This window comes from Ambystoma mexicanum, chromosome 1p, assembly GCF_040938575.1.
Source record: "Ambystoma mexicanum isolate Mex_15411 chromosome 1p, UKY_AmexF1_1, whole genome shotgun sequence".
NCBI classification, from domain to species: Eukaryota; Metazoa; Chordata; class Amphibia; order Caudata; family Ambystomatidae; genus Ambystoma; species Ambystoma mexicanum.
In genome coordinates, this window is record NC_090921.1 from 1489030911 (window position 1) to 1489047000 (window position 16090).

The following is a 16090-nucleotide window of genomic DNA, read 5'->3' on the forward strand; positions in this document are numbered from 1 at the left end:
GTTTTAATCTTTATTTGGACTCTGGCATATTTATACGCAATTTAGCCTACTGGGAGTGCGACTCGATTGCCTATGGAAACATTGGTTGGAAAGAAGATATATATTTATATATATATATATATTTTAGAACCAAAAGAAAACAATGAGTCGATACTTTATTAGGCTAACAAAGCCATTTATTTTGCTTTATTTTGCTTATTTGCAAGCTTTCATGGAATGTCTCCACTTACTCAGGCAGGAATGGAACAAAGCCTTTGAAAACATCCCAGCATTACAGCTTACATTGCCCCTCCTGGGAATATCTCATTATCTGTGCCTGCCAGTACCTGATTTGTAGTTTTGCTCAGAGAGGCAAGTATTGGATATTCAACTCCAAGACACTTCAATGTATCGGAGAGTTGAACATCCAATTAAATCTGCACAGGGCACACCTAACAGCCGGGCTCGGGCATGATGAATCCCCTGACACCCACCCTCTCCTTCTTACCTCAATAAGGTGGAGGCTGGATCGGATGACTCCACCCCTTTACAAAACCTTTGCTGGACTGCACCTAGCAAACACATCCCACCTTCTAAAAAAAACACCACAGGCACTCATCTTCCCAGGCCATTACCAGCAGCAGTCCGGCTGGATTCTAGTACCTCCCTGTCATCACGCTATATGTGGTTGCTGAGAACTAGCCAGTTCCCAGCAGCCACTCAGGCAAATTGCTCTTTTTATCCCCTGCACCCTATGCGCACAGATCATGATAGCTTTATAGACCATGCCCTCGGGCCACATCAGGAGTTATGTGCCTGTAAACCTCATTAAATGCCCACAATGCTCTTGGCCTTTAAGTCAGTCTTCAGGGCCCATATCTCCTGTTATGGCCCTTGGTCTAGGTTTATAAAGCTTGATAGTCTGAGATTTCAGAAACCTTTCAACCACTGAAACTGGTTTGCCAATAGTCCGTAAAACGAGGTTGGTTTGTATCAGCTAAATCATCATCAAAGAATCTCCTTCACATAAATCACTGTTGTCCAAATACCACTTGTCTGGCCCATCAGTAATACCATGCAAATAAAGAACATTCTCCCAAAGAGGGGTATATCCTGTCTCAAGACGTATTTCAAACATTCCCACCATATCTATTCAATGTCGGAAACTGCTTGGGCCCTCTTCAATCACATTTTTGGTAATAAGTTGGACTATTAATTTTAACAAATGTTTTAGACTCTCTACTGGCTATTTGAATAAAAGACATATTGTGCCAGAGTTTCATTTGTTTCAAGCCACCATCCCAGAGATTCATGACGCCTTCACTGCCCAATAATAGTCTCAAATCTGAAAACAGTAGCCCGCCCAAATATATGAGTTTTAAATATTTAATTTACTTCTATGGGCACTTGCCACTACAAATAAAAGTTCTTAAAACTGTTTTTAATAAAAAAGAAAAAAAAAAGAATTAGAATTGTAGTAAAACATTTCCCTGCACAAATAAAGTAAACCACAGAGTATTTTCATAGTAATGAAAATCTACACTTTACAGTGATTGTGGTGTTTCTTAAGCAGTTCTTTGATGACTTTAACCAAAATGGCTCAAAACTCTAACTGAGCAAAAAAGTTGGATCATCAATCAATGTTATCTCCAGATATTCAATACTCTTTTATACTAGACTGGTAATTACACACACTTGAAACCAAACCTGTCTTTTTCCATTAATTTATTTCTATGCTTATATTTTAATAATAGCTTGTGCTATTTTAAATGTTACTTTGAGTGATAACTCTAGGATGCACAAGAGCTATATCATCCCTTAATACATTCGTTTTGGCAATTTCCCTGTGATATGTTTAGGAGAAGGCAATGATGTTCATAACCTCCTATCAGATGTTCTGTCAAGTGTGCGATATGTAATGCAAGAAGGATAGCTGATAATGAACACTCTTGCAATGTATCTCTCTATGTCATATACAGCCGAAGAGACATTAGTTAGAGAAATACAAAGTGCATGATACCTATATAATTGGCAAATGGAGTTGGCCAATACTTTCACAAACTCTAATCTTAAAATGTACTGGCCATTGGAAGTCCCAAGGACCCCTACCAAAGTTCTTTTCTCTTATTCATAATAATCACCATGAGAGGTGACTGATGGAGTTTATATAGATCCAGCAACGCTGCCACATAGTGTTCTCAGTATTCCTACATGTTCTAAGAAATCTAAGTTGGTGCAAATCAACTTTATCCAACAAAGTGTGTGCTATGATATTGGTAAAAGTCTTTGCAAGCAGTTTCCCATAATCATTCAATAGAGAAATTGGCCTGAAAGAAGGACAAAATATTGGTACCTATTTATTTTTCTGGAAATTCATAGTATTTAACTTATTCCAAGCGGGTGGTGTTATACGCTCCAAAACAAAAATAGCGATCGATATCTGACAAATGGTTGATGTTAGCTTTTTCAAAAATGTTTTATAAAATACATTTCAGAACAAGCCCATCATCACCAGCTGCTTTGTCGTTGACCATATTGAAAACAGCATATATGTGTCTTTCAAAGTTAAAGACTTTCTCAATTGCTGCTTTTGGTCTAGACTAAGCTAACATTTAAGGATCCTTCTTAGATACTCATCAGTATTCTCAGATGCAACATGTCTCCTGGATCATACGATTTTCTTTATCCATATGTTCCTTAATATAGATGTTTGTACAGAACCCCAATATGAAAGATTTGATGATATCCCCGAACATGACAATATGAGTATTCCCAACATTTTCTTATAAAGAATTCTACATGTATACCTATGTACTTTTAAAAAATACTCCATCTGCAAGCCATCATCTATTGAATGTCTATCTTTTTGGCTCAGGCTAAAGTGTTGAAATTATATCTCCAGCACAATACCAGTACAATCCTGAATAGCTTAAAGAATTACATCCCAAAAAACATATGTGTATATACTTTGTGTGGTGTTGAATAGAAAGTGAAAATATCTTACTTTGCATGTTAACTCCTCTACAGATCTCAATCCAACAATCACATTAAATTGAATATATTCTCTCTTCTTTTCACATGACTATTATTCATAGTCAGCAGTGTGTATTCTACTTTAAGAGCCAAGCAAACATTATAATCCACACCCATTATGGCATGTCCAGTGAAAATGAAGAGTTACAGTGCTAATTTTCCCCAAAAGGTTTGCCACCTCTTTTAGGCGCATGCATGCAACATAATGCTACATCTGTATTAAGATATTTTCACTGTAACATCAGAAATCTGCCCTCGTTATCTAAAGATACTATTGATATGGGTGTATTTTCATTGATAATTAAAATTGATTATCCGAAATATGTGAAGTCTTTGTAGAAAACCAGAATTAACAAGCCCTGAACAATCTGATCAACTCACTGATAGAAATGGGTACATGTATTTCCTAAAAATAGAGACCATCTTTTCAAATGGCCTCAAGATACTGAAAGGCAAAGTGTGCGGAAGTGTTACGTGTGTGGACCTGCTGCTACTGTTTGGACGCGCTTTGGATGTGTTTCCTGCTTCTTGTGTTCCCAGTAAGCTTATGGCCTTTAGGAATATGCATATGTAGCGGATGGGATTACACCAGAATAACTCTGAGTCCAAATAACCGTACAAACTCAAGAAGATGGCAAGTGACTTTTTTATTAACAATTATCTGAAAAAGGGAAGTTACAACGAACATCAACGGATGTATGCTCAGTCTCTCAGTGATTTTCACAAACAACATGATTATATACTCATTATGCATCAGAGTGATGTCCTACTACGTGGCAATAGTGAAAAACCAATCAAGGGTCGGTATTGGTTAAGGGAAGCATCTAGATATACAGTCATATAGGAGCTAGGATTGTTATTGGCTGTTCTTTATCAGGTGGACAACTTATGCCTACCTCTTCAAAATATGTCATTTCAGAAACACTAGTTACGTTGTGTTTGATTGGTCTTCTAAGCCATTAGGTCATTTGTTATATGGACTAATACAATTGATTGGCATGCCCGTACCATGTCTGGAACATCCGGTTCATTTAGCAGCACGTAAGCCAAAACCCAGGTGCGGGGAGATAGGACATGAAGCTACCTCACCACCAAATTAGCCCAACATCTCTCATCACCCATGCCTTATGCCATGAAATTGTCTTTGTACTTAGCCTTGCATAGAATTCTCCTCCTCGGAATGCACAGGAGTGAGGGCACTCACTATTGTGTCTGGAACTTCAAGTTCAAGCTTTAGTTCCATCTTTGGCTCACGCGATATGAGACCACGATTTGGTCCATTTTTCAGCTTTTAAATGCTTAAATGAATTAAAACTTGCCATCCTTTGTGTTCTTTCATGCACCTTAGCATGAGAGGATTCATCCTCCGCACACTCGTTCTTCTTCAGAGTAGATAGATGGCCTTGATTTCTAGGATCTTGATTTCAGGCCAGACAAGCCTCGTCACACAGCTCCACTAGCCTGTTTATTCTGCTGTGACACAGCTTTTCTTTCTTCTTTCATGGTTTTTTCATCTTACTATTTCTTGATACCAATGTTCAGTATCTATACAATGGCGGCTTCACCTGCATTCTATTCACTTCTCATAGCTAGCCTATACAATGATTTGATCTACCTTGTGTTTCAGCATCTGTACATTTATTGAACTTCTGTTTTGTGAAACACTTAGTTAACATGCAATCTTCTTCTTTTCCACTTTGATAGTCCACTCAATTCTTTACTTTGTCATTTTTCCTTTAGGATCCATACATCATCTTCCTTCAGTATCTCGGAACGTCGTGCACACTTTCTTATGACCTCATCAGTCCATTTTCTTAGCTCTTTCTCATATTCCTTCTGGGAGTTCTTCCTGCAGGTTGTCATCACTTCGAGGGTACATTTGATAGGGTTGTCTCAATGGGTATCTCCTTCCAAATATGGATGTGTTTCTGCTTATTGTGTTCCCATCAACTGCTGCTTTATATCTGCCAGTATAAGAACACTACACCCTCACAAAGCGATGCAAAGTGTACAGAAGTGTTCTACGTGTTCTTAAGTGGGCTGGAGTGAAAGGAGGGGTCCGCTCTCCTGCATGCAGAGTTTGCTGTCAAGGACTTGTGTGCGTGGTGCCCCAACCCCTTTCCCCTCGGAGCAGGGACAAACCACGGCTCACTACAGCTGGTAAATTTAATCCACCTTTACTAGAACTCTTAATATGAAAAATATAAAGAAAATAAAACAGCATAAATATGGATTAAGGAGTTCTTCGATCCAAGCTGGCAAGCGTAACTAGAGCCCTGTGACATTAAATGGCAACACTAAGGGACACCTAGTCATAAAAGAGATAAACTGGACCTTAATACCAAAGTGACATCAACGAGGGGAGGTGCTGTGGGTGAACTGCCTCCCCCTTTCTCCAGTCCTTGAAGTCCCAGAGAGAAAAACTGTTTTATATCTCCCCAAATTTACGATAATAATTCACTACTTAAATTATGCCTAGGGTTACAACGAAGCTCACTTGGGGGAGCAGATGCACAGTTAAACGCGGGGACATCATTTCCCCAAAATACCTGGGGTAACAGAAGTGACATCACACCCTTGACCTGTGACCTGTGATGACATTACAGAATGTGATGTCATTTGACCACACCTCAAAGTGACTTCATGGGAAGCAATGGGACATGACCTTTCACCGCTTGAGAAAACAGGAAGTGGCATCACATAGCAATGTTCCTATGTAGACTACGAAAGATATGGTTACGATATCACTTCAATGTGATATACATTTCATACAAGAATGGATAACCATATGCATCGTTAATATCAGTGTGTATAGGCTCATATTACCAAATTACTGTGAATGCAAGCAGACGTCCAAGGCAAAATGATAATGTTGTGTTATTATATAGCACTTACGCTTAAGCACTTTATATAGAAGAATCATAAATACAATATCACCTAACCTGTGTTGGTACTCATTTATCAACCACAGAAGGATGAAAGGCTGAGTTGGCCTTGTGGGGATTTGAACCTATAAAGGCACTATCAATACTAATCTCTAAAAAGGAAATATTAGAACACATAGGGAAACCGTAAAAGGACTGCAGTTGCATGAAACCACAGGCCTCGAAATATGGAAGTAGAGATGAAGACTCTTCAGCGCGAAGCACACCGTGTTCGCAGCCATGGGTGGAAAGACACCACTGATACATGCGTTGTCCACCAAACATTGCAAACTGCAGGCACTCTCCCAGGCAAGCTGGCCATATCAGTGGCAACAATGGGGACACGTGGTGTTACTCATTACCTTGAAAAGGTACATCAAGCTCTGAGAACAGGGTCCCAGGCATGAGAGAGGAAGGATAGGTGATAGAATAGCAGTTAGAATAGATAGGAGGGATAGAGAGTGCCATGGGAGTGGTGGCGGAGAGAGAGAGATAAACAGTGGAGCTGTAAAGTGCACAGGAACTCACCAAGTGGCCTAGCAGCCAGGCAGGCTCAGATGTAGGAGGTGTGCAATGGAAGACAATTAGTGCACAGATTTAAAAGTGCCCCTAAATTCAGATTTTTCAAAAAGCTCTAAATACAGCACAAAAAGGAGGATGCACAGATTTAAAAATCACACATAAATTCGAATTTTCAAAAGAGCACTAAATACAGCACAAAAGGGAGGATGCAGAGAGTAGCTCCTCTCACTTGTAGTAAGTGCATGGGAGAGTTATGCAATTGGATATTCTTCCTGATCCTCTTGTACGTGTTTCTGAACTGCATCTGCTGCCCAGTCCGATGGGTCAACCTCACCCATAAAATGACAACTGTTTCTCATTTAATACAGTTTTGGTGTGTTCCAAAAGCAACATCTTAGGGAAAGCCTCTTCGTCGTATTACGTCTAGTTCAATTTGATGTTCCTCAACAATCGGTTTATTGGAAGCACTGTCAGAATAGTGTGAAATAAACATCCTATACAAATAAGCCAATCCCAAGAATTGTTGCACTTTTCTGATGGTTGGAGTGGACAGCCAACTCATGGTGGCTGAGAAGTATTTAAGATACACGTTGATGACTTAGGCAGATAGCATAACCCCAGGTAAGGTGCCCAGGCTGCATCGAAAACACACTTCTCCGGTTTCACCAGTAGTTTGTGCTTCCTTAAGAAATGTAACACTTCACATACCGACCTGGCGTATGCTTCATCTGATTTATAGAATATCCCAATGTCATTAAGGTAGACAATTACAGCGAGGTGTAATAGATAAGAAAAGAGATGGCCCTGAGCCTCTGGAAGACCGCAGGAGAATTATATAGCACGCAGGACACTCACAGAGGTGCCTAAAGGATGACTTCCATTTGACCCCAGCCTTTAATCTTATAAAACGGTAAACTCAATGTAGCTCTGGCTTTTTGAATATGTTAGCGGCTTGGACTGCCTTGAGAACATGACAAACCAAGGGGGTTCCATGTCGTTTCACCGACCGACTTTTCCCGATGGGTGTTTTGCTGTGGGAGTTTTGCTGGAAAACGTCATCGAAATTATTTTAACATTAATTTTCGGGGTGTTCTCCCGCCAATCCCCCGTGAATGTAATGATTTTTTATTTACCTTCCCCCCAACCCTTTATTTACCCTTTCCCACACCCCCAAAACATTTCAATGGGAATGTTTGGCAAAACTCCCGCGGCAGAACACCTGTCAGTAAAAATGGGTGTCGGCAAAAGGACGTGATACCACCAAGAGAAGGGCATAGTTGCCCTTCATTGTTATTCAATTTATTCCCAAGTACTAAACAAAGGCAGGGTTTAGCAATGTCTGTCATGAGCAAGAAAAATAAGGTCTCATATCCTGTGGATTTTGGGTGGGTGATAATCCAGTTATGTAGATTGGAATACAAACCTTCCTTGAGGGCTTCTTTTACGGGTAAGACACTGGGGAATCAGGAAGGAGGTAAATGCCACAGGCATCCAAATGATGAGGTGGTAATTCCTAGAATGCATGATCATTAAATATATCCAGAAAGCTGTGATGCTTTTTTGAATCTTGTTTAGTCTAGATATCGCCTAGGAGGTAGAAGGTGAGGCAGATCCGACAGATACCTCCAACACGCCTATACCAGAACATACTGCAAAACATACTGCAGAACATTCATGCAAAATCCAGAACTCAAAAAGAGAGTTTTAGTGGTACAAGTGGCAAAGGGGTTATGAGACTGCAACCAAGGCATCCCAAGGATCAGAGGGTAATTAGAGGCCTTGCTGAGATCAGAAGAAATATGTTCAAAGTGGATAGTGATTCCCATGGTTAATGCTTCCGATTGTGCTGTAAATGGGCCTGGGACGCATGGCTGTCTATCGACTCAATCAAAGGCTGAGAGTCGGTCTTGAGTACTCTAAGAATTCCTTGTAATTTGATCCCTTTAATTTCCATGAAGAAGCCTGTTGCACCACTGTCCACTAAGGCGGTGTTGGTCAGTCACTATTTAGGTCCCAAGATGAATTTTGATTGTAACAGCAACACGAAGGTGTCATTGATTTCTGCAGCTAGGAATGAAGAGGTCAAAGGGCTTTGAAACAAAGAAAGTGTTTTCTGATCTCTGTGGAGGTACTATTGGGCATTCTTGTACAAGAAGGGTTTTGAAACCACAGTGCATACACAGACCCTAGTTATATCTTCTGCTCTGTGCATCATTGGAGGGCTGCCTTCTTGTGGTTTCTACTTGCATGAGTTTCGGTTTTCTTCCAGTAGTTCTCTGAAGTTGTTTTTTTTATTTTATTTGTTTTATTTATTTATAGGTTATTTATAATGCGCCTATGCAGCATATGGTGTTTCAAGGGGCAACAAGACAAAAGGGGGGGAAGGGTGAAGAAAAACAAAAACGGTCCTACTAGGTGTTGTATCATTCGGAGCGTGCAAGTGCAGTAACAGAAGTGCAGGAGAGTTGGGAGGGTAGAGCCATTCAGAGTAGTATGTGCTCACGCCAAGGAGGGAAAGGAAGTGCAGATCAGAGTTACGAGCGATCAATTGCTGGCGGGGTGGAGGAAGGGCAGGAAGAGGTCCCATGGGCTTGGCGAGTTCTAAAGGGGAGGGCAGGTGGACAAGCGCCAGGGGAATGCTGAGAGTGCAGGGGAAAGAAGGTCAATGTGCGAAGTCAAGGACGGGATGGATGCGCTCAATAGGAGGGTGCAGGCCCAGCCAGGCTAGTGCGGGGTGGGGGAGCCGGGAAGGGCAAGTGCATGTTAGGGAGGAAGGGCAGGGGAGAACAAGTGCAGGGGTAGACTGGTCAAGGAGGACCTGTTGCCCTGTATGAATCAGAAGAAGCCAGGCAGCCAGTCAAAATGAGGCAGAGGGGGACATTAGCTGGGGAGGGGGAGAGGGAAGGAGGAAGAGAAAAGGCAGCCCACTGCACATTGTCTAGTATACCAGAGAGCCATTGACTGGGACATCACAGCTTTCATTGTTCCTAATGGATGTTGGAAATCACAGTCCACATGGGGCACAATGAAGGTCTTCAACCCTCTCTATCCACACCTGTTGCAGGCCCTGTGTGGACGTAGAATGCAGGCTCTAAACATGCCCTGATTTTGAAGCAGTGAGTAGGGGGGTTGAAGGGTCTCCGATCTCTGGCCCTTGTGCTGTGTTGTCACAGCCTGCCAGCCACCCAGAGAAGGCCTGGGCTGGAGGGCAACAGAATACCATCACCACAAGAAAAGTGAAGAAGAAAAAATGTGTGTCTGTGTTTGCATGAGTGAGTGTTTATGTGTGCGTCCATGTCTGTGTGAATGGGTGTGCACGTGTGTGAGTGTGTGTGTTTGTGTTCATTTATGTATCTGTGTTGTTTATTGAGGAAATTATGGTATTTAGTGGACACTGGCAGCATGAAACTGCCCTTACAAAGGCAATAATGGCATCTATAGTGCACAGCCAGCATGAGCAGATTTTGACAGACGAGATGTAAGTTTGCAGTTCTGGCTAAGTTGACGAGGGCGGTGGTATTGTGCGAACAAAGACGGTATGACTTCATTTATTGTCTTGCTTCCTCCCTGGTGCTAGTAATCTAATTGTAAAACTTGTGTAATCAGGGCTGCAAGGAAAGCAGGTCTACAAACCCGTGCAAACTCATCTTTCAAGTCCTCGCATAGACCCTGAAGAAGTAATGTAATATGGGAAGCTTTGGATGAACAAGTTTCAGCTGATGCTTGCTTAAATCATGTGACCTATGTCAGGGGATCCTTAGCTCAGGTCCAATAGGGCTTCCTGAGTGGTGTAGGTAAGTTCCGGACAATCAAATGTTTCCTTCAATGGAATTGGAAGCCCCTTATCAGGGGGCAGAAATTCAAGTTGCAAGTTACTTGCCGGCCATAAGAAAGTCACTTGCCACCTCAATTCTATACATACACAGAGCACACTATTTCCTACTTGCCAAGGGTCATATTACTAGCCAATGGCTAGGGGCATGTGATCATTTGTGGGCTGCCCGTATAATCATCAAAGAGGGGACTTTCAGTGGTGAGCAGTGAAGTTATCCATGCCAGGGCATCTTGATCAGTTTGGATATTACGAATCCCAGCGTGTCCTGGTCGGTTTTAAACACTTGAGGCATGAATGAGAAAGTCAGAGTGCATGCATCTAGAAATGTGTACAATTTCTTTGGACATTCTTCAGATTGCCACATGGCTCCTCTGTAACCCCCCTTGGCAAGGTTCTAGAGATAGGATGTTTCTGGTGCTACCAATTGGCAACGGGCTGTATTTGAACCTTTGTTCTTAGCATTTGTACAGCATTCACAAGTCCATGAACTTGTTGTATTACTCCTGCTCTAGGTGGCATCACAATCTTTCAGTGAACAGCCTTACCTGCATTCAATGCTCAGCTCAACAAGTGAGAGGATGAGGGTGGTCTCTTCTAGTAGCCACCATGTTTCCAGATGAGGAAACAACTGGAGAACAAGGTCCCCCCATAAAATGTCAATTTGAGGGAGAAAGGCCCACAGGGAAAGAACCTGCTAAGGGTGAAATGGAGGCAGGACTAGTGATCGGTCTTGAGTTGCGAGGTAAGCTCAAGATGTCCAAACAAATCATGGACTGGAAGTGGCAATCTGGCACTAAAAAGTAATATAGAGTCAGGAGAAGGGGGCACCATAAATGAAGGAAGTATGCAGGAAATAAACAACACACAGGAAAGATATCTGGAGAATTGCAACACGCTCACTTTCTTTCCAGTGAACATAGATGTACAGTGGGGATTGCAGACAACCCGGAACTGAAAGTCAGCAATCTTAGTGGAACTCTATACCGTTTCCTTGCTTCTGCTTCTTTGTATCCTAACTCACTGTTTACAATGAAGAGAACAGTATTTGCATTACTGGGGTACAGGAGTCTTCCAAGGGGCATAGGTTACACTTAACAGAGCCAACAATTCCAGAGAGACCACCTTTTTAACAGCGGGTGATGCATTGCGCAATGTAGTTTACAACTCGGGGGGGTTGCTTCAAACTGACTGATCACCATTGTGTAGGCTTTCCATGTGCTTTAAGGGTTTTCTTGGGGAGGAGCTGCATTTTCCTTCCCCCAGTTGGAGTTTGCTGTACTATGACTCTATTCTCTAGGCATAGTGGCTACCAGTTCCTTACTAAGTGATAGTGAGGCTTCTTGTTGGATATTGCACTTGTGATTAGGTGCCCCTCCTGCCTCTTATGAGGCCAGGGGAAGACCAGCCTGGGAAAGTCCTGGCTACAAACCCCCTGTCTGGGTGTACCACGTACCTTGTTAACTGGAACCAGAGGTCGACATTCCATTGAAAGAAATGGGGCTTGTCTTTGTTGGATATTGGATTTGTGGGGGAAAGAATCTCCCTTCACCTGTCTAGATCTTGAGAAATGAGGTAAAGACTCGGGAGGATCATCAGTCAACTGCCTCCAAGCTTTGCACTGCATATCTAGTGGCTTCTACTTACCCTCAGAATCATATGGTCCTCTCCAACTGGTCTGTCCAATATCACTTTGTCACACATCTTTGATATTTTCTTCCTTTTTACACCTGCAAAACTCATTCCCCCTCAATGTTATTTTATGTCTTGCTGGATGGGGGAGGATACCTTCTGAAACTCTTAACACAAGCCTCTCCCCCTTTCCAACTCTTACCATCATCGTTTTCTGACATTTCCTCTTCATGTACCATCTCCCTCTTACTTTTGTCAATGTTTCACTGCAGCAGGAGTAATTTGGAAGGCAATATTTGGAGTAGCGGGATCTCAGTATGTGTTCATAACCGCATTAACGCCAGCCTCCCTAATGTGTTTTTGGTTGTGAGAGCCTAAACTATTGTTCACCATGTATTGCAGTATTGCTTTTACATTTTCTTTAAGAATATTATTTGGAAACCACTGAGTCACGTCTTGAAATGACATATTTGTTCTTGATTCAATACCTCATACTTGCATCTCAGGGTATAGAGTGACAACAGGCAAATCCTACTGGATTAACATTGTCTGTAGGGCTATTGAGGCATGAATGTTTTTACCTAGTCTTTCTTCAGTGAAAGGAGAGTGCTGGTGGATATTTACTTGCAATATATTCTGGCACTACTAACACCAACCAGCCATCTCATATAATACATATTCCTTGGAGTTCATAATAACTACAGAATTGCCACTGAGAATTTGTATAATCCATTTTTATAACAGCAGCATCAAAAATAATACGCTGAGATTGTGTTACCCGCTCTTAAAGTTTACCACATCAACTGGTTCTTTGTGTCTGCAAGATTGATTCACTTGAATGAAAAATCTAACATAGCAAATGTGTCTATGCAGCATATCTGGCCTTGTACTTACTATTAAGGAAATTCTGTTCCTCAGGGGTTATGATGCTTGCGAGGTGCCCTCCGAGGTCTCTGCAGTATGTCTCTGCATCCTCCCAGCTTTTACGAGTCAAGATATGCCTGTAGCAGTAGCCTTGAAATTTATCCCAACCTTGGCTGCACTCTTCCTTACCTAAAAATGGATGAAATCAGTACAGAAGACGCATTGAAAAGAATAGTTCATGAACAATATTAAAACATGTTAACTGAGCAACAGAAATAAGAGTTCCAAATCTGGTCAAGCATGTCAGCCAAAAAAAAATGATTAGTCTGTTGTCCAGTGAGACCCTTCTTTGGGATGTTAGTGCTAATCCATTTACTGATCTTCTCAAATTTTGCTCACTCTTCACTTTTACCAGAACTTCCATGCCTTCAACATCCCTCGCCTCAACAACCACCCCATCCCCAACTTGTTCTTTTGGCATATCTTTTTTTTCAGTTTACACTAGCTGTATCTTAGGTATTTACTGTGTGCGCCTCAGATCAAATCAAACTGCAGCAATGTATCCTAAGTGTACCAACTGCCCTCTTTGAATGTCCTTTTATCTTTATAACTTGAACAATATCATTTATAATCCAAAAAACAGGCTTTGTAAAGCGCTTTGGCTCCACTGGGTTGTTAACTACAAATCTATACAACGTTAAAGGTAAACAAAATAACTATACAAATACCTTAATCATGTCATATTAGCAAAGGAAAATATATATCTTCATTAAAAAAATCTTATTTTAAAGGGTGGTTAGGTTGTACAACAAGAACAATCTAAAATAAAGACATGCACCACCGTCATGGTAAAATAACTATAACTGCCCCAGAGGCATGCAATGCTCGTGACCTCTTCCTATGATAGATAAGCAAAATATATGTATTGTATTAAGCATTAGGTCTTTCTTCATTGTTTAAGTCAGGTACAAAGTTGGGTGATGAGCAGTGCATGGTGGTGGACAAGTCATTTTTGTCTTGCGCTGCAATCATGACATACCTTCAAGGCATGTGCCTAGTAACCTTCAAGCCAATTGGTAATCCAATTGGGCATGGAATGTGGCCAAGCCCAATGGCTACTTTTACAAAACACCACGTGGGCCCCCTAGACATACTCAACGAGAGTGCATTCAGGTCTATTGAGATGGCAGAGGAGAGGGTTCAAAAGGTCAGGTGGCAAGCCAGTAAAGCATGCAGCTTTACTGTCCAGGTTAATTGATGCATTAGCACTCCCTACGGCAGTGGTAATAGTTCAATGTGAAGCACACACAAACCACGCAGACCCAATTGCATACAGCAATAGTGCTTCAGATTTAGCAGCAAAAAAAGAAGCTTATTTAGAAACTACCAATGACATGATGACAACCAAACTATCCCTGCAGCAAGTAGAATGCCCAGTTACATACTGTGTATTACCTATAACCCAAATTATCCAACTACAAGTACAAGCTCCCCAGCAAGAAAAAGAGTTATGGACAAAGAAAGGTTGTTCCTTGTCCCCCACAGATCTAATATGGAGGCAGAACATCTGAGTGAAGCCAGCTATACCCCAACCACTACTCACAGTTTCCCTTAAGCAGTTGCACTTCCAGACACACACATGAACATGTTTATGAATTCATATCAAACTGCATCACATGCAAAATATACACCACTAGTCACTCAATCAGGACCCTGAAAGCAACATTGCCCCACCTCTATGGCCCTTTTCAACATGTGCACATTTATAACCTGGACATGGTTAACAGGTGCAGTAACTTCAATTATCAAATTTTTGTTATGTGCCTATTCACCCGATGGCTTGAACAGGTCACTGTGTTTAGCCTGATACTAAATTGGCAGCAACATTTCTACTATATCAAGTATCCCCCCCCAGTGGGGAATAGGTGATGTGCTGAGATTAGATAACGGGACTTACTTTTTCAATTAGTTGATTAAAGAATATGCTCTTTATTGGCCATAAAGGATAAATCGTGCTTAATTTGCCACCCCCAGGCCAATGGGATCATGGATCACTTAAATGGCTTATTGAAACAAAAGCTAGTGAAGCTTTGGAATACTTTGCATAATAGCTGGTTGCATTGTTCGCCACTCTCCTTGTTTGTGCTCAGAAATCAACCAGGGCTCCGATCATCACCTTACACCACATGAAAATGTCACTGGTAGGAGGCTGCATACACCCATCACACCCGCACATAATTCTGCTGAAATTTAAGGTGATGAATTTGGGGGGTATTTTAGGGAGTTAACCAAATCTGTCAGATTTATATCCCACCAGATTGGGGGCCAGGCAAGAAATACAGCTTAACCAGTGACTGACTCATCACAACCACCACCAGAATTACAACAGATACAGCCACTACAGTTCTTCCCAGGCGATCGAGTGTGGATAAGAATATGTTTGAACAGATGGAACGATCCAAAGTTTCAAGGACCATACAACGTCATCTAAGCCATGTCCACAGCTGTCAAGGTTGCCGGCCGCACCCATGGATCCACCTCACTGATATCAGGAGACATGAGAGCTCAACCCCCCTTCCCAACGGTATTACCAAAATTGACCTTTTACAATTGACCTTTTGTCTTAATTGACTTTATTATAGTGGTCCTAATTGACCTTCTGCACAATTGACTTTTATATTATGTTATATATGTATTGGGTTGGTTTTGGATTATAAATAATATAAGGGGATTTGGTGGAGGTTTTGGATTGGGTGGTGGTTGCAGGGGGTTTCACGCATTGAGTACAAATTTCGGTTGGGTTATATTGTATGTAAATATGTGCTCTGTAAAGTGCTTTGGATTAAAGCGCTATATAAATAACACATCATTATCATTATCATTATATATGTCCTTATTGCTCTTTTAAATTAGGTATATTCTCCCGAGGTCAATTCTCCTGAGGTCATTTGTGAAAAGGTCAATTAGTATACATCCCTTCCCAACAGCAGGAGTGAGAAGAAGGGGAAATTAAAAGATGAGTGACAGCCCTTTAATTCTTTTTGACTCAATACACCCATTTGGGTGGTTCGATTATCACATTTCTCTACATCCTCCAAAGACTATGGCCATCATTCCGAGTATGGTGGTAGTCATGGTGCTATTTGCGCCATGACTGCCTCCCATACCGGTACCGACTCTGGTTTGGTTCAAAGAGGACTTACCGGTCCATTCCGACCTTGGAATTCCCCATTCCCATTTGAGCCCTCATAGGGCTATGCCAAGTCCGTTATTTGTGCCCAGGTCCCTTAATGGGTCCCGTCCT

The 16090-nt window shown here is 41.6% G+C and overlaps 1 protein-coding gene across 6 annotated transcripts in view; it reads right to left on the bottom strand.

The window, feature by feature from the left end:
• BCAN (brevican) overlaps positions 1 to 16090 on the bottom strand; it is a 386222-nt gene that overhangs the window by 95225 nt on the left and 274907 nt on the right. For all 6 annotated transcript variants that reach the window (XM_069607163.1, XM_069607162.1, XM_069607165.1 and 3 more), the window contains one exon: positions 12817 to 12975. In XM_069607163.1, coding sequence (XP_069463264.1) covers positions 12817 to 12975 — 159 coding nt within the window. The remainder of the gene's footprint in view (positions 1 to 12816; positions 12976 to 16090) is intronic.